Below are 24,595 nucleotides of genomic sequence, written 5' to 3' on the forward strand. Positions count from 1 at the left end.
CTTAAATTATACTTCTTTATAACTGTTTCACTAGTGATCTAGTAAATAAAACTCCCATAATTGTATTCTAAACTATCTACTATCTACTTCCCTCTAACTCCCTTTGCTGTTTTCTTGGCTGCTCTCTCTGCTGCTATCTTCTCTCTATTTTTATGGTATGTAGTTTTTCGATAACTCTCTTGCATATATTGTTCTGCTCCGGTTTCTGTTATTGTCTTAATTAAGGCATCTGGTGACTCTCCAAGTTGTATTGTCAAATTATATACAGGTAGTGTCCTTGTAGAGCTTATTACATCACGTGTAAAAAACCCTATTCTTTCAAACTGATAACGGTTTGGTTTCTCAAAGGTATCTATTCTTGAATCTTTAGTATATTCAATTTCATATTCTAAAATATTCTTCTCAGCAAAACCTCTTCTCACTACTAGGCTTTTTCTATTAATATACTCTCTCCAATCCTTGTCTTGATTCCCTGGATCTTGCACACTAAATAATCTCCCATACAAGCGAAACTCAACCTCACAAGTATTTTTAGAAGACAACCAGTGAATTGCTGCTAAACGTTTAAATAAATTATTTTGAGTATTGTTTATATTGGAAGGGATTAAATGGCTATTTTCCAAATATGTGCAATGTATTTCAAGTAATTCTCCGGTCTCCTCATTATAAATCACATCATTACAAGTTACAACAAATCCATATTTAAGACGAATTGACCTACCTTTTGCAAGGCGTTTGAAATCCTTTGGAGGCTCAGAGTTAGATGCCCAAAAGTCACTCTTTTCAATCCATAAATATTTTGAGAAATAAATCAGGCGTTTTCCCATATCAACACCTTGATCTGGGTGATTAGGGACTTCGATTTCAATCAAATGCTCATCATTGTAATTCCAATTTGTTATAACAACTTTCAATGGATTAATACAAGCAAAACGTCTTGGACAAATAAGATGTAATCTATCCTTAACACAATCTTCAAGTAACTCAATATGTATAAGCTGATCTCTTCTAGCTACTCCAATCTTATCACAAAAATCCCACAATGCTTGTGGTGGATATCCTTTCCTTCTAACAGCAGATATAGTTGGCATTCTAGGATCATCCCATCCATTCACATACTTATCATTAACTAATATAAGTAGTTTCCTTTTACTCAATACTGTGTGTGTAATATTCAGTCTAGCAAACTCTATTTGTTCTGTTCTTCTTATATCTAGTACCTTTTGAAACCAAATATAAAGTGGACGATGTAATTCAAATTCTAGTGTACAAATACTATGTGTAATTCCCTCTATTGAATCACTTTGACCATGAGCAAAGTCATACATCGGATAAATGGACCACTTATCTCCAGTATGAGGATGTGATTGCTTCAAAATCCGATACAATATAGGGTCACGTAGATTTGGATTTCCATGATTCATATCGATTTTTGCTCTTAAGACACATTCACCCTCTTCAAATTTACCATTCTTCATCTCTTCAAAAAGTTCCATATTCTCTTCAATAGAACGGTTCCTATATATAGAATCCTTTGGTGGAGTATCATTATCACCACGATTTTTTCTGATTTCCTCAATTGTCTGATGGTCAACATATGCTTTTCCAAGTTCAATGAGCTTTTTAGCCCAAATATACAATTGATCAAAATAATCTGATGTATAATACTTGTGAGTACCCCATTTAGCTCCTAACCAACTTAAATCTACTTCTATGGAGTCAATATATCTTTGTTCTTCAGAGTATGGATTTGTATCATCCATACGTAAATTAAATTTACCGTTATATTGAACTGCAATCCCATAATTAAGACATATAGCCTTTGCATGGCCTAAATGTAAAAAGCCATTTGGTTCCGGTGGAAACCTTGTTACAATTGTGTCATGCTTCCCACTACTAATATCTTTCTCAATTATTTGTTTGATAAAGTTAGATGATGATATAGGGATATCTATATCCTCTCTAAGTCTATCCAGTGCTGATAGGATCCTTTCTGTATTTGTCATCTCTCAATAGTTCGACTTTATATCTTTACTATTGATATCAAACAATTTAGATGATAATGTATACGTTATCCCCTCAAACTTTGCAAATAAAGATAATAGAGACAAGAAATCTTTAACAAATTCTACAACTATTAATATAGCATAAAAGTTTAAGTGTCTCCACCAAATGGCAGGAGCTATTGAACTAAGGGCGCTAAGGTGTCGTATTCATTTGTATGCAATGTAAAATTCCACTTTTCACTACTCTTTTAGCACTTAAATAACCAATTATTTTATATAATTGTAAATGTTTTATTGAAGTTTATGTGGTTCTAACTCCTGCACATAATATAAATAACTATTCTTATAGCAATATTGAAGTGGGAATGATCAGAGCCAAGTATCTGTATTAATATCTGATATAAGTTCTACTTCACATGTCAATTATTATTAACAGTCTCTACTTAAAAAAAAAATCTTGGCTCACATCAGGTGGACCAGGAGGGAAGAATATGTCATTATTTAATTCGCCGGAGTGACCTGGAATAGATGATACTGGATCAAACTTGGGTTTAAATTTAGTTCTGGGAAAGTTACTAAATATCTGACTATTTGGTCCAACCAAATTTCCTTTAATCCCTCGATCATCAACCAAAGGATCTATAGGTTGAACCGTACTATCTAAATTGCATAGACTTGATTGAAAATAAAGGTTGCTGGAATTTGAGCTAACTTCATTATAATTTCTCAACCTTGATATTTCATTTCCAGAATTAAAGTACAAAGAAGATTCCGAAAGTAGCTTCTCAATAATATTTTCTTTAATTGTTTTTAATATCAATGATTGATCACACGTATGATAATTAAAGTAGCCCTCGTTTTGTGGAATTTTAAAACCAGTAGCCAAGCATTTGTTCTTATTAAGCACGTCATCAACAGTTACCAGAACATTCTCACTAGATTTAAAACATTTCACTTTTAATAATCTCACTACATCTCGATTATTTCTAAAGTTTTCATCCCACGCAGGATGAATATATTGAAAGTTATATTGTTCTGCATTCTGCTGCCTCCATCCAGAAGGTACTATTGCTAGATTTATTCCATCATCTTTTAAATATGTAAGTGGTATCCTAACTGAATTTGAGTCAGGAAGTGAAGACTGATAGTTACAATGTGAAATTAACTTAAGGTTTGATAAGGTAGATTCCGATGCTTCCATACTTTGTTTAACAATCCCCTCATCCTGTTCTTCAAGTAGTTGTACACTCAAAAATCCAATGTCTAATAAAGCTGAATGGATAGATAAAACAATAAGTTCAATAAAGCTGGTAGGTTGGATAATATCAATAATTTTTGGAAACCAAAAACTTTTTAAATTAGAATTTTCCATGATACACCAGTAATAAAACTCAAATCTACGCGCAGCAGTGATTTTTTAGTTTGTTTGAAAAATATTTTATACTTTACATATTAACCGGGAATTCATGAAATCTTAAAGTATAAAGCAAATCCAAAAAGTACAAAATTAATTATCTATTTGAAATATAATTATAATTAGTAATTTCTCATAGTACTTTAAACTTATGAAAGTCTAAGCTTATCACCATCATCTAACATTTCAACAAAATTTGCTGTTTCAAGAAAAGGTCGTTTTGTAAAACCTATTGGAGTTATAATACAATCATGTCCAAATGTATGACTTGCTGAAAACTTACTTTTAGCAATGGAAGTAGCTGGAATAGTGACTTTTTTATCCTCTGATTTAGTAATATCTGTTACAGTTAACACTAAATTATAACGGTTTATATTTAATCTTATTTGTATTTCTGTGTCAGATTCTAGTATAAATTTGTCTCTAGTTTTATTGTTAGCACAAGATATTCTGGACCTTAGATTGTAAAGATCATTGGTTAAAAATGCACTCCCAAAACAGTTTTCCATGAAGTCATAGTAAAATACTTTAGGTACCTGTGACAAATTATTTGCATCCCAAGAACGACAGCATACCCCAAGTCTTACTCTTCCCATATATGTCTTGCATAATTTGACTTGCCATATCATATCTGAAACTAGTCTATAATCACCCAGGGTCCAAGCCCATTTATACTTTCCTGCAAAAGATGTCTTTCTTATTAATTCTATTGGGTACAATCCACTTATTTTATTTGTAGAAAACTCTGTATTTGATTTCCATGGTACTAATCTACCGTTGACTTCATTTCCTAGTAGTTTGTTTAGGGCTGCATCTAACAATAGGGAATCTAAATCTGGTGTTCTTATTTTTTTTAAATCACTAGGAGACATTTGCTCAAATCGGATATATTTGTAATAATTTAATTTCTTGTCTTTAGAATCTGAAAAAAGACCAACACTTCTTTCTCTTTGCAATACATACATATGGACTGCAAGGAAAATGTCCATCTCAGCCATCAAGACTCTTTCACTCTTTATAACTTGTAATAAAACATTCGAACTCAAAGCTAAATGTGCACCCTTAAACAATGATTGAGCACAGTCTGCCAAGATATAAACTGCTGATTCAACTAAATTTGCCATTTCTAAGCATTCTGCCACAGAAGACATTTGTACAATAGCTTCTAGATTAGCAGGTGAGTTTAACATCTCAAAGAGTTCCTCTTCCAATAGCTGAATTTTAAATCTTCTAGCTTCGTGTAATACTGTTAGCATTAGGTAGGGATCTGCGCCTCTTAAACAGGTTGTATGCCCATATATAAATAACAGTAGTACCCTTACAGCTTCAGGATATATTGCCTTTATTTTGTATTCTGGTCTAACTAAACTAGCTTTAAGTCTATTCAGTTTTGTTTGTATATCTTCACTATTATAATTCAGAGTGTATTGCTCATTAAATTCTTGTCTTAATTCCATTAATTGATTAATCTCTACTCGCATTACAGGAGAAGCTAAACCTAGCAAGTTGCTGTGAACTGGAATTCTTAACGAGATTAAAGGAGAAGGTATATTTTGAGAATCCCCACAATATCTTCCTATAAATTTTGAATGTTTATCTACAAAGTCATCAGCTATATTAATTAAATCCATATTTCCAGAATTTGTCTCAAGATTATTATCTGCTGTTCTCTCCTTCACTCTTGCTAATTCACTGTCACCTAGAGTTGAAGTTAATGTAATAGCCTTTTTCGATTTTGTTGCATTAATTTTATTCATAGTCATTTCAAAAACCATCTTGGATTTTTCATTTGGCATCAAAATAACGTCTAAATCACACGTTGCTTCCTGCAAATATATATCATTAGCTGGAATTGTGCCAATTGGATCTATTGCAGATATTTGTTGTGATAAAACATCAAATTGAGTATTTTCACTATGTAACGGATCTAAGTTACACAATCTATTTATTAAAGATTTCTGTTCCTCCATTAATAAATTAGGTAAAATACTTTTTAATGTCACATAATCTGTGTCGTGTTCTCTTTTGACAAGAGTGCTACCTTTTTGATCAAAATATCCCTGATTCACCCATTCAATTAATTTAGATGCAGTGAAAGGGCCTATTAATTTCTCACTGTCATCTTTATAATAGTATAAATTCCTTTGATTAGAGATTTTTTCTTTTCTTAAACCTTGAATAGCTTTATTGTGAAACTTCACTCCTTCATTGGGCATTCTCTTTTGAAATCTATCAAATTTAATCACACCTACCATTTATTTAAAAGCCATTAAATATTAGTATAACTATTTATGAACTTTAAAAAATTCTGTTTCACTTCTGATTTTCTTAGCATCTCCTAGTAGTTATTTGCTGACCATTTTTCAGATGGAACGTGTGAGCGCCGATTTGACTTAGATGTCAATAATAAATTTTAGATCTAAATCTGGTATAGTCTCCTCACAATAGATGAATTAGATGGAATTGAAAATGAGTCACCTATATCTATCGTTTCTACAAATATTTTGGTTTGGATATAGGGTTTCTTTGTAACTTCCATATGTTCGACTAGAAAACCGTGATTGAAATAATTCTCAATATACTCACCACTATCAATACTTTCAATCCTAAGCAAAACAGTGTAATATCCAATGGAAACTACCAAATGATACATCTGGCCCTTAGCTACACTCTCTTCAAATATGCTTCCACGAGTATTTTCAGCCTTTTTACTACCTTTACCAAGATCTCCTCTTAGTATATCTCCATTATTTATACTATCTTGAGTATTTCTATTATTTCTATCTTTATTAGGCTCTGTAAAATAATTTATATAAAAAATTCCTCTTTTAATTTCACTTGATGATACAATCCTAGATGTGCACTGATAAATACTACTCCCAAGGAATGCAGATACAAATTTGTGAATGTAGAAATCATAGTAAAATACTTTTGACATTGTGATACTTTGAATTTCAGTTATTACAGGACGTCCTGTACAGCATACTCCAATTCTAAGTCTCCCCCTCTTTGTTTTCATAATCTGAAAAGCAAAAGTCATCTCGCTAACTGATCTTGGGTCACCTGTTGTCCATGCCCATCTTTCTAAATATACTCCATTTACGTCCATTTCACTTGTTTTTCTTCTTGTCAAGCTAATAGGATATAGCCCATTCCTAAATCCAACACTATACTCATTGTTTGGGAGCCAAGGTCTAAGCCTACCTTTTCCTTCATTACTAAGTAACTTCTTCAGACATGCATCTAATAGTAAACTATCTAGTTCTGAAGTTCGAATCTTTTCCAATTCTTCTGGTGACATTTGATCAAACCTTATATCTTTATATATATCTATCTCACTTGACGATTCCTTTCTATTAACTTGTTCAGACCACATACCTATGCTCATCATCTCTCTTTGCCTAACATACTGTTGTGTTGCACAAAACAGTTGTAGTTCATCTAACATTACATTATCATCCGAAATGAAACGTATATAAGCCTGAATGTTTAAAGCTAAATATGGACCTTGTAATACATAGCTAGCACAATCCGCTATTATTGGAACAATCTCATCTACAAGTTTTGGTATGCTCAATGCAGCAGCAGCAGCAGCTATTTCAATCAGATCTAATATATCCAGTTTATTTGAAAAAAGATGCATTAATAACTCTTCTTCTAAATTCTTCCACTCAAATCTTCTTGATTCTTTCCATATTGACACTAGCAATAATCTACTTAGTGATAAAATTTCTGTTTTATAACCATACATGTAGCGAATTGCAGCCTGAATTGCAGCAGGACAATCAGATTCTAAAGTTATAGTTGGATTCTGTAAGCTTTTCTCTTTTTCCTCTTCTGTTGAGTCTGATCTAGTCACTTTTTCACGAAGCTTATAATGCTCCTCAAATATTGAACGCATACTCTCCTTTAGTATTGGTGATGACATTGAAAGTAAACTACTGTGAATAGGTATTCTTAATGTAGGTACCATAATATTGTGATTTGAATCGTACAACTCATTTCCATAAAACTGTTCTGCAAACCGACATAATCTAGACTTTTTTAACTGAACTTCTTTATCATTGTATTCCTTTGATTGGGATGTGTCTATATCAATATTCAAATTCTTTGTTGAACCTGTTATTAAAACTGATAGATTACTACGAGTTGTTTCTAGCTGCCTATGTATTTCTGTAGCTTTCTGTGTTGGTTTAATAATTAACCACAGATCTCTATGTTGGTCACTTTCTTGTTCTAACATATTTATCTTGCCATCAGCTACTAGTATCTCATCAACTTCAACCACTTTTTCTTTTACTATATTAGAATTAGAGCTTTTCTTGACAGATACTTTCTTTTCAACATATGATTCAGCCTCAGAAAGTAATCTAGGTAACATTTGTTGAAGAGAAATTCTGTCTGCTGGTGAGCTAATTATATCTCTAAATAAAATATCACCTTTCCCATCAAAAAACCCTTGATTAATCCATCCTATTATTTGCGTCAAATTAAATGGACCTTGTTCTTTTCCACTATCATCTATAAAGCAATATTGACTAATTTTATTATTTTTTTCTGTATTTTCAATAGGGGCTAAGAATTTTTTTTCTTGGGTAGTATCTTGTTGCATATCTGATAATCTGATTCCCTCAAAATAAAAGAAGCTAACAATTTTAACAAAATTTTAGATTGTATATGGCGATTTTTTCTACCTATATAATTACTGTATATATCAGCTTATATATTTCAAAGCGTAATATTGCATGCATGCAACTTCTTTAATATAACATAATATTAATTTCATATAAGAGATAATGTAAAACATAAATAAGCACTTTTTAAATATTAAGTAAGTTATATAACTTCTGAAAGTTTGTGTAATTGACAAAACAATATATAGAAAGTGATAACTAATCTATATTTCGAAATAAAGACACTATTGATAAAAAAGTAACACCACATTATAAGGTAAATTTATACATGTTACCTAGTTAATAATGATAAGATTATTCAATTTCATTTAAAAGTCGTGTATCTAATCTAATATATTTTGAAATACTTCATTGGGATTAAATAATAAATTTATTGAACTATTCATTTTGATGAAATGCAATAATAGAAACAAAATTTAATCTATCCAAATACTACAAAACTATCTTCATATAAAAAAAATTAGTACTCTTGTGATTATATATAGTTAACTCAAGTATAATTCATAAGTTTTCTGGTAAATTAAGTTTGTAGGTGTAGCTATTTGTATTGAAGAGAGTAACATTTAAAAAGGTTTCAGATTACAAAATATACTATTTTAAAATTAATAGAGATTTAATGTAGAGATATACAGAAATCTTATCATTAGAACTAAAATTAGAAACTAAAAACGCTAACGTAAAATATTTGTTCTATACTTTGCGAGTAGCTGCCACTGCTAAAGTTGTAGGGTAAATAACTAAGTCATAAAAGATTTAAGAAAAAATTAATTCAAAATTTGGAACTCAAAGATTAAAAAATTAAATAAAGTAATATATATGATATAGTAAAAAGAGAATAAAAACTTATAAATCAAAAGTAATAATATATTATCAGCTTTAAATTATTTAATTAACGTTATTAGAAATATATTTCACAAATTACTTTTCTGAAGTTGACATGTCTTTATTAATATTTTCATTAAAATTGAATATAAAATATCCAAATTTCATCTATTAAAATCAGAATGAGCATTAGTTTTTTTTTTAGACTAAGTATTATTATTAAATATAAACATTAAACATTTAATTCAAATTAAAAAATTTTAAATACATAATTTCTAGGCTCTATAATATTAAAGTCTAAAGTCATTCTATCATGATATATTTAGCTTTCTTTGGATCCGAAGATTCAATCTTATTAGGTCTTGATCTTTGTTGTCTCCTACATAAATTGCAAGTACACTCAAAATGATAATTCTTTAATAATGATTTCCTAGATTCATAATCTAATGTATTGTCAATATATGATATGGTTAACTCTTCACCTAGTAAGATTTCCTTATTAGTAGTTACTACTACAGTTGCATCATCTATAGCATGCACATAACAATTTGGTTCACAACTATGATTAAAACAAGATTGAATTGTGCAAATACAAGCTGCTTTGATAATCCCAATTTCATCATTACATTGTATATTATTACTTATTTGTGAATTATATATAGGTATATTCAAACTCCGACGACCCCAAATATTTAAACCTTGAGAATTCAAAACTAATTGACCAAGAATTTGCTCGACAGTTGATCGGCCTAATAAGGCATGTATTACTTCATTAGGGAAAACCTCTTTCATTCTATTAAACATAACTATATTAATATATTCAGTTACCAATTCCAAATTTATTTCTGGGAAAAAAGTTACTGGTGGTGCAATCAAATTCTCAACAGATTTACATCCTAAATTAAAGGCATTATTTATATTATCGCAAATCTTTCCTAATTTGCTCCAAAAAAAGTGTATGTCAGCTGCTAATTGTGCTATACAACGGCTAATAGCCTCAATAGTTATTGGGAGATTATAATTTGGATCAATTCTTGTTTGATAATCACGTAACATATTTAGACCAGTTTTCCCCTGTATATAAAATCCCCATCCATTAAAAAGTTCTGGTTTATTGTCATCTCTAGAAATACCTACACACTTATTATAACAGTAAGAACTACAAAGTTCTTTCTCTATATTTAGATCTGAATAACTCAAAAATGTATCTGAATTCTCAGAATTACGAATTTTCATACAGTTTTCACAAAATGAAATATCCTTAATAGATCCAAAAGAAGATTTTATTGGCCAACAAATAAACGGTACTTCTTGCAATATCTCTGTATTTTCATTTAATATCATGGTAGAATGAATATGTTTCCCCTTATTTGAAGAATTGTAAATTTTAAAAGGGAATGTATTATTACTAATTTTAAGATGCATCTGTTCTAATAATAAATCATAATATTGGTCTATATAGCAATTAATACTTGAGCAGTCGCTCATTAGATCCAAAATATATATAGTCAAATGAATATACTCTAATAATATAAATTCCTAAAAGTAAAATTTTCCTTATTAATTCTATTTAATTTTACTTATTACACTAAGCTTCCCAAAAGATGTCCAGTTAAATTTGTCAAATAATGACATTATAGCGGTAAACTCGAAGAAATATAGTGAATATCTTTAATTTTTTTTTTCCAAAGAAATAAGAAGACAGATATGTATTCATTGACTAAAGATTACGTATTAGCTTTAATAACAACAAGCTACGGATTTTTAAAGTTAAGACAAAATCTATTTATTGAAAATAGCTTGAGAAATTCAATTTTAAAAGATAATAACAAAAATATTAATAAGTGGTTTTGCGATACTAATAATTCCAACTCAAAATTTGCTAATCAGAAATTAAGATCCCATATTGCAAAAGTTCCTACACTTAACAATTTATATATTTACTGCAACCCATCAGCTGTATCAATTGATACTGCAAAACAATACTTAGTTGATATATTAAAAAGTTTGGGTATTAATAATCAAAACAGTCTCATTATATATGAAAAAAGTGGAAGTTTTATTATTAAAATTAAGATCCCTAAAATATATAATGTAAATTTTTTATTGAATGGTATACTTAAAGTTATAAATGAAAAAGTATTACCATCTCAATCTTCAACTACAATAAATATTAGTAAATGGAAAAGTTTTGAAAATATAGATGGTAAAAGGATTAATATTGAATTTAATGATATATTAAATAGTAAAGGATATTTAAATGTTTTCGTACCAAAAGATGAAAATGAATTAACTGAGTTAGAATTTATTCGTCCATCAAAACAATTAACAGTAAAAGATATTGAAGCTTTAAAGACTGGTTTATTACTAAGCCAAAATAGTGAAAATAAAATAGTACAGAATAATTTAAACCAATGGGATGCTCATTATCTTATGAGTACTATTTTTGATAGAATTGATCACTTTTTTAACTTTGATCCATTTATGGAATCAGGATTTCATACAAATACATATGGACCTAATGATATACATCAAATATTTAATTTGGAGCCAAATATGGCAAGATTTCCTATGAAAAATATTAATTATTCTATATCTAACCAATTAAATGATAAATTTAATCAAAATAAGTCAGAGAATTTAAAAATGAATGAATTGGAAGCAATATCTACACTAGAAGAATTAGGGGTTCAAGTATATATTGATCAAGAAGATTATACATCTGAAATGAATAATGAAAAAAGAAAAGAAATTAATCTTGAAGATTCAAATCAATGGGATAATCTTGCTGGTTATGAGCATGTCAAAACACAAATAGAAAAACATATATTATTACATATAAAATATCCTGAAATATTAAATAAAATAGTTAATGGAACAAGAAAACAAGATAATTCTTCAAATAGACCTAAATTAATTTTATTTGAAGGTCCACCTGGTACTGGTAAGACTACATCAGCTAGAATTATAAGTAAAGTCGCTAAAATTCCACTATTGTATGTTTCATTAGAAAATATTATATCTAAATGGTATGGAGAGAGCGAACAAAAATTAGCTCAAGTATTTAATTTGGCAAAACAATTTGATAATGGTTGCATTATATTTATAGATGAAATAGATACATTAGCATCTTCACGTGATAATACATTTAATATGCATGAAGGATCTAAAAGGATACTTTCGGTCCTTCTAAGAAAGTTAGATGGTTTTGATACAATAAAAGATAAAATTCTTTTAATATGTGCTACAAATCGTCGAAATGACATAGATCAAGCATTTATAAATAGAATTGATTCTACAATTTATTTTCATCTTCCAGATGAAAAGGAACGTAAAGCTATATTTCAACAATATGCTAAGCATTTAAATGATGAACAACTTTCAGAATTATCAAAACTATCTAATAAACTTTCTGGAAGAGCAATAAGACATGTCTGTTTAGAGGCTGAAAGAGAATGGGCAGCGAATATATTAAAAAAAGGAGACCAGGAAAAAAAAACATCACAAGACATTGAATTACCTTTATATGATATTTATATAGATTGTTTAAAGAAAAAAAAGACAAACAGATCGAAAGTTCCAATTTAATATTATGTAGAAACTAATTTTATTTTTAATTTACAATAGTGAATATTAAGTATTGGTAGAGTTTTATTCTTAAATTATTTGAGTAATAATCTATTAATAGATAATGATATAGAGATGTTTTAACAATAAATTGTATTCCACTTTTCTTAAGAAAATATTTTGAAGCGGTTAGAATTTAATAGCAATTTTCCCCTTAATTTATTTTTTAAATTTCAATCCTTTAATACATGGTGATAAAATTTGAAACATGGGCTTTAATACTATATTTGACTATTTTATGGTTTAATGAAAGTATTTGTTTAGAACCCCCAGTACTTGTAAAACCTAAACCTACATTTGATTTATCTACTTTAAAGTTGGAATCAAGTTCAACACTAGCACCAATTGAATCATCTAATTCATTTGTTCAGGCAACTAGTTTAAGCCCACAAAATGGCCCTGTAAATGGTGTAACAAAATTATCAATAAATGGTGTTGGTTTCTCACTAGTTCCAAAATTGTATATTCACTTTGATGTAACTGAAGGGCCTTATGAAGTAGTTGAAATTGAACCTATTTCTGATACATTACTAGAAGTTAAGACACCTATTAATATATCTAAGGGTGATATTGGTAAGACAGTCTTAGTAAGTGTACATTCACATCCAAATGTAGTTTTACAAAGTAATAGTGCATTAATTTTCCGAGTTTATCCTATACCTGTAATAACAAAGATATATCCAGATCATATTGGAATGTCTGGTGGTACAGAAATAATTATATTTGGTCATGGATTATTTGCTACCGATGATTTAAAGTGCCTTTTTCAAAGTAAAGAGAGATCAAAGATTGTAGATGCATCTTACTCAATGAGAATAGACCCAAATACAATAGTTAATAAACAAATCAATAATCTCAATAATATTACTTTAACAAATGAAAAAGTTGATAGTGAGAATAAAAAAAAAATAAGAGAATCTGATAATTCTACTAAAATTAATTTATTTAGACCAAATACAGATATAAAATTATCTACATCACCATTACCATCAATAGTATGTGAGAGTCCTTCTTGGACTGTTTCTGAAACAGTTTCTTTGTCTATCTCATTTAATGGAATTCAATACCATTTATGTACTGAAAATTTAGTTTTTGAAGAAGAATCATCTTTATTTGGGAATGTAGCTCATGTTGTAAAAGAGAGAGATCAACCATCAGAAAAATTATTAACTAGTTCAGATAAAATAAATATTTTAAAAAATAATGGTAATGTTAAACAGAATTCAGTTGATTTTATATTAGAAAGTAGTATAAAACATCACAATTTTTTATCTGAAAATAATAATATTCATCGTTATACTGATAATTCTGGAAATTCATACACTCTGAGTAATCCAATTAATGCATCATTATTACAGAGTGATTATGGTCTATTTTTAGAAATTGTAATATTATTATATTCATCATTTATATTTGGTACTATTTGTCGTTTTATTGGTTTACCATTATTATTAGGTTATATAATTGGTGGATATATAGTTGGTCCTTATGGATTTGGTTATATCTCTCAACCAATACAAATGATTTCTATTGCTCAAATTGGTGTGTGTTTAATTCTTTTTATGTTAGGATTAGAATTTTCATTTAAAAGAGTTTCATCTATTGGCAAAGTGATTGTTTATTGTGCAATATCATCATTATTATTATTTATTTTATTATGTAGTACATATTCTATTTGGATTGGTACACCAATTAGAGAAGGGATTTTTATTGGTGCATTTATTTCAATGAGTTCGACTGCAGTTGTTATTGGAGAATTACAATTAGATACAAAAGAAAGTATGCTAACTATAGGTGTATTAATATTACAAGATTTATTACTAGGTTTAATATTAGCATTAATACCTGCATTGCAAATTTCTACAGTTAATAACACAAATAAAGGATATTTTGAAAATAATTTAAATAATTCAAAGAGTATATTTAAATATAGGATTATCTTAATAATAACATATTTTAGTAAGTTAACATGGAAGATTTTAAAACCATTTCTAGTCTTATTTTTATTTGGATTAATCTCATATATAGTAAAGGTAATAGTTTTCCCATTTATTTTATTCTTTTTACTCAAGACAAAAAACAAAGAAATAATTCTCATTGGAATTATAAGTATTGTATTAAGTATATCTTCATTAACTGAATATCTTGGATTATCAATGGAAATGGGATCATTTGTAGCTGGAATAATACTATCAAGTATATTAGGTGATGATGATTCTCACTTTAAGCATGATTTTATTCAATCAGTTGAATCCTTAAAATGGCTATTTTCAATGTTATTTTTTACAAGTATTGGACTTGTTATAGATGCTACTTTTATTTGGGATAATTGTTTGACTATTGGAACTGTTTGTATCTTCATATCAATAATTAAGTTTAGTGTTAATTTCATATTATTTCTTATATTTGGACATGACTCAAGAATAGCTGGCCAAACTGCTGTTTTACTGGCAAATTTGGGTGAATTTGGTTTTGTATTAGCTTCAAAAGGGATGTCTTTAGGGATTATTTCAAGAAAAGTATATTTGTTATTAGTAGGAATAACAGTTGTGTCTTTAATAACAACTCCAATTATTTTAAGATTACTATCATACTTAACAAATCAGAGGCAAACTAACATTCAATTGTGTGATATACAATCAATAGATACGCACAGTATTGAGATAAAAAATATTGCAAATAAACTTTCAAGTAGCAAATTTTCTTCATTTTATCATTTTGAGCAAGACACTTATTTCTATAAAAGAAAGATTAGCAATAAAATGGCAAGTTTAGTTAAGGGTTGGAATTTATTTAAAAATAATAATTGTATTGTATTACCTAGTGATGATGAATATGAAAATCCTAGGATATTTGGTGATAATATAGTTTTGAATAATATAAATAAAAGTAAACAAATTGACAATGATCACTGTATGCAATCAAGTGATTTTGATATAGATTCTACAAATATTAGTTTAGAAAATATTGATGAATTTACATTGGCTCATGTCACTCATCTAAATAACTCCATGATAAAAAGATGAATACAATTTTTATATCTTAAGTATATATATTGATTAGTGATTAGATATATTTCACTAATATATTTTATTTTTTCACTTATAATATGTCCCTTAAAATTCATTGGTATCTTATTTTTCATTTATATTTATAGTAAAATATATTTAAATAAACAACATATTATGAAGATTCTATTTTTGAAACTTCACAAGAATTTCGTTACTCTAATATTTAGTGTTGGTATATTGATTTTATAAAAATAATAAACTGATCATAATAAATATCCAATTTAAAATAATAGATATGTAGGAAATAAGTATCATAAAATTAAAATATTATATTCTTAATGATTGGATCTAAAAACAATGATACTTCATATGTTACTTAAAATCGAGTGTAACGTGGTTTCAGGAGCGGCTATCCCTAACTTTAGTTTATCCTTAATTACAATAGTATTTATATGGAGCTAAGTTACATAATTAGTGACTAACATTATAGAAGAGGATTATCATGGATATTTATGAAGTATTAAGAAGACAAAGTGAGAATTTGAAGAGGTTAGAAGATAACATCAATAATGCAATGAAGCGCATAGAGAATATTGAAAACATGTGTGTGGACCCAGATCTGAAACATATATTTACAGATAGTGCATCCTTGATATCTAAAGATGATTTATTAGATTCACTATGCGAGCCGTTACCCTCTCCGAGAAGTTTAAGTTCATCTTGTGGTAGAACAATTGATTTAGAATGGATATCAATGACACTTGAAAAAATGACAAATTGTAACCTATCCAATATAAGCGACAATTGTAATTTTCAACATGAAAACTACCAAGGGACTAATGAAGCTAATATAGCAATGTTAGAAACTACAGAACTTTATGGGGATGACATTAATGGATGCTCATCAATATCAAGCTTTGATGTTGACAAAGATGATGAATCAAATGATACAGAATACAATAAAATATCGAGTGAACCCGTTAAAATTCATCATAAGAGTTCTAACATTGTAGTATCTAAAGAATTTATTATTGAAATACGTCCAGATTTAGAAGTTTCACATTTGAAAAGTAGTTCTAAACCAACTATTGATCAGCATATACAAACTAAAGAAGATTCAGAAACACTTAAAATAGCAAATATAAGACTTGAAGATTTTTCTGAATGTTTAACAGGTACTGGATCTCTGTTTTCGGGTTGTCTCGGCTCAAATTTATCTCAGCAACATTATTTGTATGATGAAGAAGAAAATACATTTAAAAATGGAAGTCCAGATTTAGAAAGAGCTGAAGATGAATTCTATTATCTTAGGAGTAGTAATATGAGGGGATCAATTACTCATAGAAATATTAAAAGGCGAAGTGTAGAACCTCATAAGGTTCCCTTGACTGCTAGGTTTTGTCGTGATAAGATCAAAAGAAGAGAAGATATACTGGAATTTAATTTAAAAGATAATACAAATGTCCAAATTCCAGTTACTAGAGTCCATTATTATGAGCCCTACCAAGTGATTGTAGGTTATGTTCAAATTCCATATATGGCTCTTAATCAAAATCCTATAAATAATACTCAGCAAAATACTCAAAAGTTACAATATTCTCAAAATACCAAACATGTTCAATATCCAAATCAACACTATTATCAGTTCCAACACCTCCCTTATCATATTTTCTCAAGAACTCAAATCCCCAAACCTGTAACTATTCAACAGCAACAAAGAAACTATCCAAATACATATATAAGATACAATCAGCCTTTATTTAAATATACTCCAACCTATTTTGGATATAATCATCAGCTTATAAGCCCATATTTATTACCTTCATACTCTTGTAATCAGTGATATCTTGATTGCATCTTCATTTTTGTCTGAGCCAATCTCTCTACTGCCATTCTTCTACTCTCACACTCAGATTGTAGCTTCAAATAGGGATTTTCAGTGTATCCACTACTATTTTTATCACTATAATATTCATTTCTACTTTGTAAAGGTTCAACTAATGGAGGTGGAGTAGAAGATCTGAATTTCATTTTTCCTTGATTTTGTTCTGAGCACCTTACCCTACCTTTACTACTTAAATGAGAATCCTTAGAGTATAAATTATTTGATTCTATATTTAATTTTTGACTTCCGACTATATATTTCCATAGTTGGTCATTTTCGTGCAGTATATCTAAAACATAGGATGCAATATCTTTGATGGCATCACTCTGTTCTTTAACTACTTTCTCCAGACGATTTATTCTACTCTCATTCATAATTATGATTTTTTAAGTTAATTAGTGTATATATATATATATAGTTTTAGCAAGGCATTTTTAGAAAAAGACTTGTTATCTTTCTAAAAAAAATATACGTTTGGATCTTTCCCTCTTATATATAGAAAAAATGATAAAAGTTTAGTAAGATATAAATTATTATCAAATATTTTATTAGTTATTTCATTTAATTTGTAATCTAACTATATTTTATTTTTTTAAAAGTTCGCAAGAGTAGTATTAGTGAAAAGTACATGTGAAAAGCCGATATAACCCGCCTACTAGGACTCCAATTGATTTAAGGTCCTCTGAAATTAGGTTTTTAGATATATACTAACAAGCAAAAGAATAAAAGTATATTATATAGATATTAATAATAAGTAATATGGAATTGATTAGAACAGAGGAAAGTGTCTTAGATGATAACCTAGATATGGGGGAAGTTGAAAAAATAATACGTACAATAGTTACATCAGAAACTCTAGATTCACTAACTTCTAGAAAAGTTAGAGAAGAGATAGAAAATCAATTAAATTTATTACAGGGTAGTTTAATATCTAAAAAGTTGGAGATCAATGAGATAATAGACCAAATTATATTGGAAATACAAGGGGATTTGGAAGATCATGAACCTTTAACTAAGAAATCAATGGAATATAAAACATTAGATAAGTACAAACAAGAATATCCTACAAATAATGAAGGTGAGGTTTCAAGTGAACAGTCTGACTATGCTGGGAATGAAGAGGATAGTGATAAAGAGATTAGGCAGAAAAGAGAAAGAGGGTTAGAGGACGATGAAGAAAATAATGATAAGTCAAAATCAATAACTAAAAAGTCTACAAAGCCAAAAGAAACTTCTGTTATGTCAATAGATGAGTTTTTAGAGAAGGCCCAAGTTCTTAGCTTGACTATAAATAACTCAAAAACTAAACTTGCCGCAGCACCCAGGCAATTTAGTACTGGTAGTGTAGGATGGTATTATGGAAACAAAGTTTCATTGCCTGTTGGTGACTCAGATGTTATTTGCCAATTATCCTTAAATTGCACGGTAGTTGGTAGTAAGTCGTGGAAACGGAAATCTATAAAGAAAAGAAGGTAATATACAATATTTGCAAACATATTTGTAAAATAATAATAAAAGCTAGATTTATAATAGAACTTTTATATAATTTGTTTATATCTCTGAAATAATTAGTGCTATTCTTCAATTTCTATAAAGGTAACCTCCCATAAGATTATATTCCCATCGTCACCAGCAGAGACAAACTTCCCATTATTATTGTGTAACCAAGAAACACTATTTATATCGTTTTTGTGAGCATCTTCAATACTTTTTAAATGCTTTAACTCATCTTTTGATAAACTAAAGAAATGAAGACTATTGTCACCAGATCCAGCAACAATACAATTTAAGTATTGACACCAATCAACTGAATAAATAGGTGGACTATATTCATTATCTCCATGAAAAAGAAATCCACTGTAACTACTTTTTTGTAAATAATTATTTACAACTTGTGTGCTATTTTCTGTCAGAATACGAAATGATGTATTCATAGTAGCTGATTTTATAATATTCTTACCAGGATTTGTAAAGTTGACATTATAAGACTTTTTAGCTTTCCACAATATCAAGGAAGAATCATCAGAGCATGTTATGCAATAATCTCCTGTTAAATCAAAAGTAATATCCCAAACAGTTGATAAGTGTCCTTCTAATACATACCATTTAATCCACTCTATATTCTGATTTTCAAAATTTGATATTGGTATTTCTGGTCCCCAAATTATAATTGTGTTGTCATATGAGCAAGAAAACAATACAAGGGAGTTAGTTGGATGCCATTTTACTGTCTTAATATCTTGTGTATGTCCTGTTAATACGCTATGACATTCTGATTCAACCTGACTACCATGTGCTCTTCTAGATTCAATTACTATTGAAAAAATCCAGATAGATCTATCTCTACTACATAATGCAATGAAATTATTATATTTGTTCCAGTCTATGCCTTTTACCTCATTTTCTGGACCCTGTAGAATAGATATGCAATTCCATACCTTAGTAGAAGGTACAAATTCCCAAATAGAAGCAGTTCCATCAAAACTTCCAGCTATAATCATATTTCCACATGGAGACCAGCATACTCGTCTAATTGTTTTCTTATGATTTATATCGCCAAACTGATACGCTAATATCCAATCGGAATTCTTTGAATTATATTTACTAAAACTATCATCTTTTGGATACCATAAGTGTTTATTTAAACTTTTTGAAAACCACAAACTTATATTATGGGATTCTCCACAAGATGCTATTATTGGTAAATTCGGATGTGTACATATATTCCAAATAATGTGGTCTAATGTACCAATACAATCTAACCTCCTCACATTTAACATCTAATTAATATGTTATTATTTAGAATATAATTTCCAATCTTTATACCAGTATGAAGATTAGGATAATAAACTTATAATATTCAATTCGTTTCTTTTCTCACATTTATTTATAGCGCTATACCTTTATGTAACAGTAATGCATATTTTAATAACTAGACAGCTTTTTTTCATCTACTTTTCACTCTACTGATAGCAATAAATTATTAGTAACTACTATATATCTTCATTGTTAAGTTGAGGTAATCCAATATATATTATTAATATTCCTATTTATTTCTATTGTCACTAATAATAACTGAAATTAAAAGAAAAGAAAGAGAAATTACTTTATGTTTATTATATATACGATATATTATTTATATCATTTATTTCTATATATTTAAGATTTCCTTGCATATTTTTTGAAGTCAATGCAGTATTTCGTATTATAGCCTAGTATTTTACAAATATTAATAATATAGTTGAAAGTAAAATATAATTGTAATAATAACATCAAATATTATACTTAACAAGGCTATTCAAGGTATCAAAAATATTGAATTAATCATTTGTATCACAAAACTTATTATTCAGTACCAGAATATGTATATTGCATAATTACATGTAGTGAATAATATTTGTCACATAAGTACTAATATTCTAAATTTTTCCCTTGGCAAAAAAAGACTTATCAAGTTTGATTTCTTTAAATATGAAAAGTTTCTAATATATTTAAATTAATTTATTATAAATACTGTAGGGTTTGTCTTGTGGAAAAATTGCTAAAGTAACACTTTCTAATAACTAAGAAATTAGTTATACCTAAAGCCCTTACAATGACTTTAGTATATAATAATTAACAGTAGCTCAGATGGTATTATCTTAAGTTTAATGAGAATAAGAATAGGAATTAAAGTAGAACTTTGGATATGGATATTTATATATGGTGTAATACTTCCAACTAGGAGTTATTTATCTGTTGAATTGCATGGATCAATGAATATGCATGGGTACTATTTTGTAGATGTATATATTGGAACTCCTACTCAAAAACAAAGTTTAATTATTGACACTGGTAGCTCACATATTGGTTTTTCTTGTGCAACATGCTTACAGTGTGGCAAACATGATGTCCAACCATATAATTTAAGTAAGTCTACTACAGCAAAGTGGTGTAATTTAAGTGAAAATAATCATAATATATGCAAATATGTCCAAATATATAATGAAGGTAGTATTGTATCTGGAGAATATTTTGAAGATATTTTGAGTTTTGAAGAGCCTAATTCAGATGTTAAGTATTTTTTTAATGGATTTAGAATGCACTATAATAAACTTGGGTGCCATGAAATTGAGACTCAACTTTTTATAAATCAAAATGCATCTGGTATAATGGGTTTGGGAATAAGAAATAAGGACTTACAAGACAATTTTATTAATTTCCTTCTGCTCTCTGTGAGTAGATATTATGAAAATGAAAATTCAGATATAATATTATCTCTATGCTTATTAAAAGATGGTGGTATTATGAATATTGGTAGATATAATGATGATATAATTGAATTTGATCCAGAAAACAATATAGAGATAAAGAATCAAATTCTTTGGATACCATTGGTATTGGACACAAGCGTCTATAGAATAAAATTAGAAATAATAATGAAAAGTTCAGATATCTTGTGGGCCTTTGGTAATACAGAAGATGCTATAGGAGTAGTAATTGATACTGGATCTACATTTTCTCATTTTCCAAAAAGTATATACAAATTAATAAGAAAAAACTTTGATCAATTATGCACTGCTATTGATCAGAAATTTGGTACATGTCGAATAGTACATGATATTTTGTGCTGGACTAACATTAAAGACATAAATAACAAATTCCCAAATATAACAATGAAATTTCTTGGACAACCAAATTATATTACATGGACATACCATTCTTATTTATATAAGACTAATAGTGGACTTTGGTGTCTTGCCATAGAGGAACACAAATTTCAATCATATGAGGACGATATTATTTTAGGTATGAGTTTTTTAAAAAATAGACAAATAATATTAGATCCAAAAAATAGAATGATAGGAATAAATTCCTTATTATTAAAACAATGTAAAAAAAATAGAGATTGGATTAGAAATAAGGAATCAAAGTACAAGTCAAATTTGGAACTTGGATACAATCTGTTTGGTAAAAAAGCATTTTTTACTGTAATTTTAATCTTATCAATCATTATATACACTTCTTTAAGGTATAATCTCAACAATATACTTAATTTGAGATATAGTTTCGGATTAAGAAAAAGTATAGGTGATACCTTTGTAAATTTGGACAAAGGTAAGAAGAGTTTTACAGATAAATTTCAAGTATTATATAACTATTTAATATGTTAGCTATTGAGCAACTGGTATTCTACTAGATCTACCTCTTCCACGAGCTCTAACTGAAGTTCTATTAGCAAATGCTCTCTTATTTCCTGCTACACCAAGAATTCGTGCTCTATTTTTCGCATTTGCAGCTAACTTAAACATTGGGGCATTCTTAAGCATATCTGGCAATATAAAGAATCTTATCTGACTCCCTCTTAAATAACACTGTTCAAGTGCTAATGGTCTTCCATCTTTCATTGTAACATTGACGGTATCAAGCATACAATTCATATTATCTTCAACATGTGCAAGTGTACCTCTATATAGATCCCCAGACTTCATTTCAATACTAATAATATGGCCAAGGCCCTCATATAAAATCTTAACCGGAATTCCTATACTCATTTAATGATGGTTTAAGTCGTTTTTTATTTAGTAATGGAACTCTTGGTACAACCTAAGTTTTATGGCGGTTACTGGACGAACTACCTTATTTCTTCTCAAGAGTAATTATAAAATAAGTGTTGTAACACCTGCTAATATTATTTTAGTAAAGTTACAATTTAAAATGTCCCTTCCTTCATGCTTATTTGAAGATAGATTTACAGTAAATAGTGTGGATAGTGGTAAATTTGAACGTATAGGGAGAATCCGTGGAAAAAGTGTTGGTTTAGATGCAGATTTAATATTAGATATTAATAGCGATCTATTTCCAGTAAGAGAAAAGGAAAGCCTCTATATTGGTCTCTCAACTCAAGTATCGCAGAATCCAAGTGATGTAGTTTGGGATAGTGCTGCACCCCAAACATTAATGGACCAATATGACTATGTAATGTATGGGAAGATATATCGTGTTGAAGAGAAACAATCCGATAGGAGAACCTTATATGCATCTTATGGAGGTCTTTTAATGGCATTAACTGCAGATAAAAACCTTGTTGGAGACTTCACGCTTGATATGAGGCTATATTGTCTAGTTAGAAGATCTGAAGATATAATTTAAGTTCCAGACTGTCATCCTGCTAAAAAGCAACATTATTTACTATTTCATTAATAATTAATTTGTATGACTGTAAGATATATTGTATACTTGAAGCTTATTACAAATTATAGTCAAGAACCAAAATATCCTACACTTAGCAATTTAATTGAAATTGTATTCTAAATTATAAAAGTATGTGGAACAAAATCCTAGCTAGGTGAGGAAATACAAATACGCAGTTTTACTAGACAAGAATTAGAGTTTAGTCTGTCTCTCTGTAGCTAAATTACTTCAGGGTATATAAGGGACAAGAGCTTAGAAAGCTATTTATATACTAAATAAGTATCATATAGATCGCACTTAGTTCACATATAACCACTCTAATATCCTATTTATTTAGGATTGCACCTTGAATCTCTGAATATTTGGATTAGTCCTAATCTTCCTATCTTTAACGCTACGAACTCTGACAGTTCTGGAGTGAATAGCGCAAGATACACAATAACACATTTTGTTGTAAAGTTTTGGCAATGCATATGTAGAGTAAACTGAGGCATCTCTAAGATCTCTTTGAGATGAAGCATCAACTATGTTCCTTACTACAAAACGTTTGATAGCTTTATCCTTAGCTACACACCTTCCACAATTACTGCAGCGAATTGCAACTACATGACCACGTCCCTTTTTAGAACGACCATTATTACGACGTTTGCTTGGCATTTCTGGTTATAATTTATTACAATTCAGATATCCTTAAGATAAGCAAATTTATCAATGATCACAAATAAACTTTGGAAGTCAGAATAGAGCAGAAATACGAATAGAAATATTTAATTGCCAGTTTGTAAGTACGTAGTAGTTAAAGACTAGCTTGTGTCTCGGCAATATTACCTTTGGTAGCTATATTCCAAATTTACCGCGTAGTTGTTTAATACCCTAAATATCTGTCTCAATATATTCTACAGCGCCTAGAGTTTATATTAATGAGTATATTCTTCATATTTTAAACATTTTATATCTCAGTT

General features: G+C 28.9%; 14 protein-coding genes across 14 annotated transcripts, besides 13 other annotated features; 6 read left to right on the plus strand and 8 right to left on the minus strand.

Moving 5' to 3' along the window:
- Positions 1-83: 83 nt before the first annotated feature.
- On the minus strand, positions 84-2,006 carry CMU_028890 (glutaminyl-tRNA synthetase family protein; the record flags this gene model as incomplete). Its single annotated transcript, XM_002142128.1, has 1 exon — positions 84-2,006. One exon carries the CDS (start codon positions 2,004-2,006, stop codon positions 84-86), a length of 1,923 nt encoding a protein of 640 aa, XP_002142164.1.
- Positions 2,007-2,445: 439 nt separating this feature from the next.
- CMU_028900 (uncharacterized protein) lies at positions 2,446-3,378 on the minus strand (the record flags this gene model as incomplete). Its single annotated transcript, XM_002142129.1, has 1 exon — positions 2,446-3,378. One exon carries the CDS (start codon positions 3,376-3,378, stop codon positions 2,446-2,448), a length of 933 nt encoding a protein of 310 aa, XP_002142165.1.
- Positions 3,379-3,509: 131 nt separating this feature from the next.
- Positions 3,510-3,545: a sequence feature (AT_rich).
- Positions 3,546-3,569: 24 nt separating this feature from the next.
- On the minus strand, positions 3,570-5,675 carry CMU_028910 (GYF domain-containing protein; the record flags this gene model as incomplete). Its single annotated transcript, XM_002142130.1, has 1 exon — positions 3,570-5,675. The coding sequence occupies one exon, from the start codon at positions 5,673-5,675 to the stop codon at positions 3,570-3,572; it is 2,106 nt and encodes a 701-aa protein (XP_002142166.1).
- Positions 5,676-5,839: 164 nt separating this feature from the next.
- On the minus strand, positions 5,840-8,032 carry CMU_028920 (uncharacterized protein; the record flags this gene model as incomplete). The annotated part of the gene is made up of 1 exon (XM_002142131.1): positions 5,840-8,032. One exon carries the CDS (start codon positions 8,030-8,032, stop codon positions 5,840-5,842), a length of 2,193 nt encoding a protein of 730 aa, XP_002142167.1.
- Positions 6,220-6,242: a sequence feature (AT_rich).
- An 871-nt stretch (positions 8,033-8,903) lies between the features above and the next one.
- Positions 8,904-9,007: a sequence feature (AT_rich).
- Positions 9,008-9,056: 49 nt separating this feature from the next.
- Positions 9,057-9,093: a sequence feature (AT_rich).
- A 54-nt stretch (positions 9,094-9,147) lies between these two features.
- Positions 9,148-9,211: a sequence feature (AT_rich).
- A 28-nt stretch (positions 9,212-9,239) lies between these two features.
- On the minus strand, positions 9,240-10,424 carry CMU_028930 (uncharacterized protein; the record flags this gene model as incomplete). Its single annotated transcript, XM_002142132.1, has 1 exon — positions 9,240-10,424. One exon carries the CDS (start codon positions 10,422-10,424, stop codon positions 9,240-9,242), a length of 1,185 nt encoding a protein of 394 aa, XP_002142168.1.
- Positions 10,425-10,643: 219 nt separating this feature from the next.
- Positions 10,644-12,524, plus strand: CMU_028940 (ATPase, AAA family protein; the record flags this gene model as incomplete). The annotated part of the gene is made up of 1 exon (XM_002142133.1): positions 10,644-12,524. One exon carries the CDS (start codon positions 10,644-10,646, stop codon positions 12,522-12,524), a length of 1,881 nt encoding a protein of 626 aa, XP_002142169.1.
- A 227-nt stretch (positions 12,525-12,751) lies between these two features.
- Positions 12,752-15,589, plus strand: CMU_028950 (sodium/hydrogen exchanger family protein; the record flags this gene model as incomplete). The annotated part of the gene is made up of 1 exon (XM_002142134.1): positions 12,752-15,589. One exon carries the CDS (start codon positions 12,752-12,754, stop codon positions 15,587-15,589), a length of 2,838 nt encoding a protein of 945 aa, XP_002142170.1.
- Positions 13,743-13,768: a sequence feature (AT_rich).
- Positions 14,200-14,222: a sequence feature (AT_rich).
- Positions 15,350-15,371: a sequence feature (AT_rich).
- Positions 15,590-15,697: 108 nt separating the features above from the next.
- Positions 15,698-15,739: a sequence feature (AT_rich).
- Positions 15,740-15,887: 148 nt separating this feature from the next.
- Positions 15,888-15,908: a sequence feature (AT_rich).
- Positions 15,909-16,076: 168 nt separating this feature from the next.
- On the plus strand, positions 16,077-17,417 carry CMU_028960 (uncharacterized protein; the record flags this gene model as incomplete). Its single annotated transcript, XM_002142135.1, has 1 exon — positions 16,077-17,417. The coding sequence occupies one exon, from the start codon at positions 16,077-16,079 to the stop codon at positions 17,415-17,417; it is 1,341 nt and encodes a 446-aa protein (XP_002142171.1).
- Positions 17,418-17,982: 565 nt separating this feature from the next.
- Positions 17,983-18,057: a sequence feature (AT_rich).
- Positions 18,058-18,218: 161 nt separating this feature from the next.
- Positions 18,219-18,935, plus strand: CMU_028970 (uncharacterized protein; the record flags this gene model as incomplete). Its single annotated transcript, XM_002142136.1, has 1 exon — positions 18,219-18,935. One exon carries the CDS (start codon positions 18,219-18,221, stop codon positions 18,933-18,935), a length of 717 nt encoding a protein of 238 aa, XP_002142172.1.
- A 98-nt stretch (positions 18,936-19,033) lies between these two features.
- CMU_028980 (uncharacterized protein) lies at positions 19,034-20,239 on the minus strand (the record flags this gene model as incomplete). The annotated part of the gene is made up of 1 exon (XM_002142137.1): positions 19,034-20,239. One exon carries the CDS (start codon positions 20,237-20,239, stop codon positions 19,034-19,036), a length of 1,206 nt encoding a protein of 401 aa, XP_002142173.1.
- A 332-nt stretch (positions 20,240-20,571) lies between these two features.
- Positions 20,572-20,622: a sequence feature (AT_rich).
- A 320-nt stretch (positions 20,623-20,942) lies between these two features.
- Positions 20,943-20,972: a sequence feature (AT_rich).
- Positions 20,973-21,109: 137 nt separating this feature from the next.
- Positions 21,110-22,499, plus strand: CMU_028990 (eukaryotic aspartyl protease family protein; the record flags this gene model as incomplete). The annotated part of the gene is made up of 2 exons (XM_002142138.1): positions 21,110-22,409; positions 22,471-22,499. The coding sequence occupies 2 exons, from the start codon at positions 21,110-21,112 to the stop codon at positions 22,497-22,499; spliced, it is 1,329 nt and encodes a 442-aa protein (XP_002142174.1).
- Positions 22,500-22,612: 113 nt separating this feature from the next.
- CMU_029000 (LSM domain-containing protein) lies at positions 22,613-22,993 on the minus strand (the record flags this gene model as incomplete). Its single annotated transcript, XM_002142139.1, has 1 exon — positions 22,613-22,993. The coding sequence occupies one exon, from the start codon at positions 22,991-22,993 to the stop codon at positions 22,613-22,615; it is 381 nt and encodes a 126-aa protein (XP_002142175.1).
- Positions 22,994-23,156: 163 nt separating this feature from the next.
- On the plus strand, positions 23,157-23,591 carry CMU_029010 (RNA polymerase II B8 subunit, putative; the record flags this gene model as incomplete). Its single annotated transcript, XM_002142140.1, has 1 exon — positions 23,157-23,591. One exon carries the CDS (start codon positions 23,157-23,159, stop codon positions 23,589-23,591), a length of 435 nt encoding a protein of 144 aa, XP_002142176.1.
- Positions 23,592-23,966: 375 nt separating this feature from the next.
- On the minus strand, positions 23,967-24,290 carry CMU_029020 (40S ribosomal protein S26, putative; the record flags this gene model as incomplete). Its single annotated transcript, XM_002142141.1, has 1 exon — positions 23,967-24,290. The coding sequence occupies one exon, from the start codon at positions 24,288-24,290 to the stop codon at positions 23,967-23,969; it is 324 nt and encodes a 107-aa protein (XP_002142177.1).
- Between the last annotated feature and the right edge of the window lie 305 nt (positions 24,291-24,595).

Source organism: Cryptosporidium muris, genomic scaffold (genome assembly GCF_000006515.1).
Source record: "Cryptosporidium muris RN66 scf_1106632353989 genomic scaffold, whole genome shotgun sequence".
NCBI lineage: Eukaryota > Apicomplexa > Conoidasida > Eucoccidiorida > Cryptosporidiidae > Cryptosporidium > Cryptosporidium muris.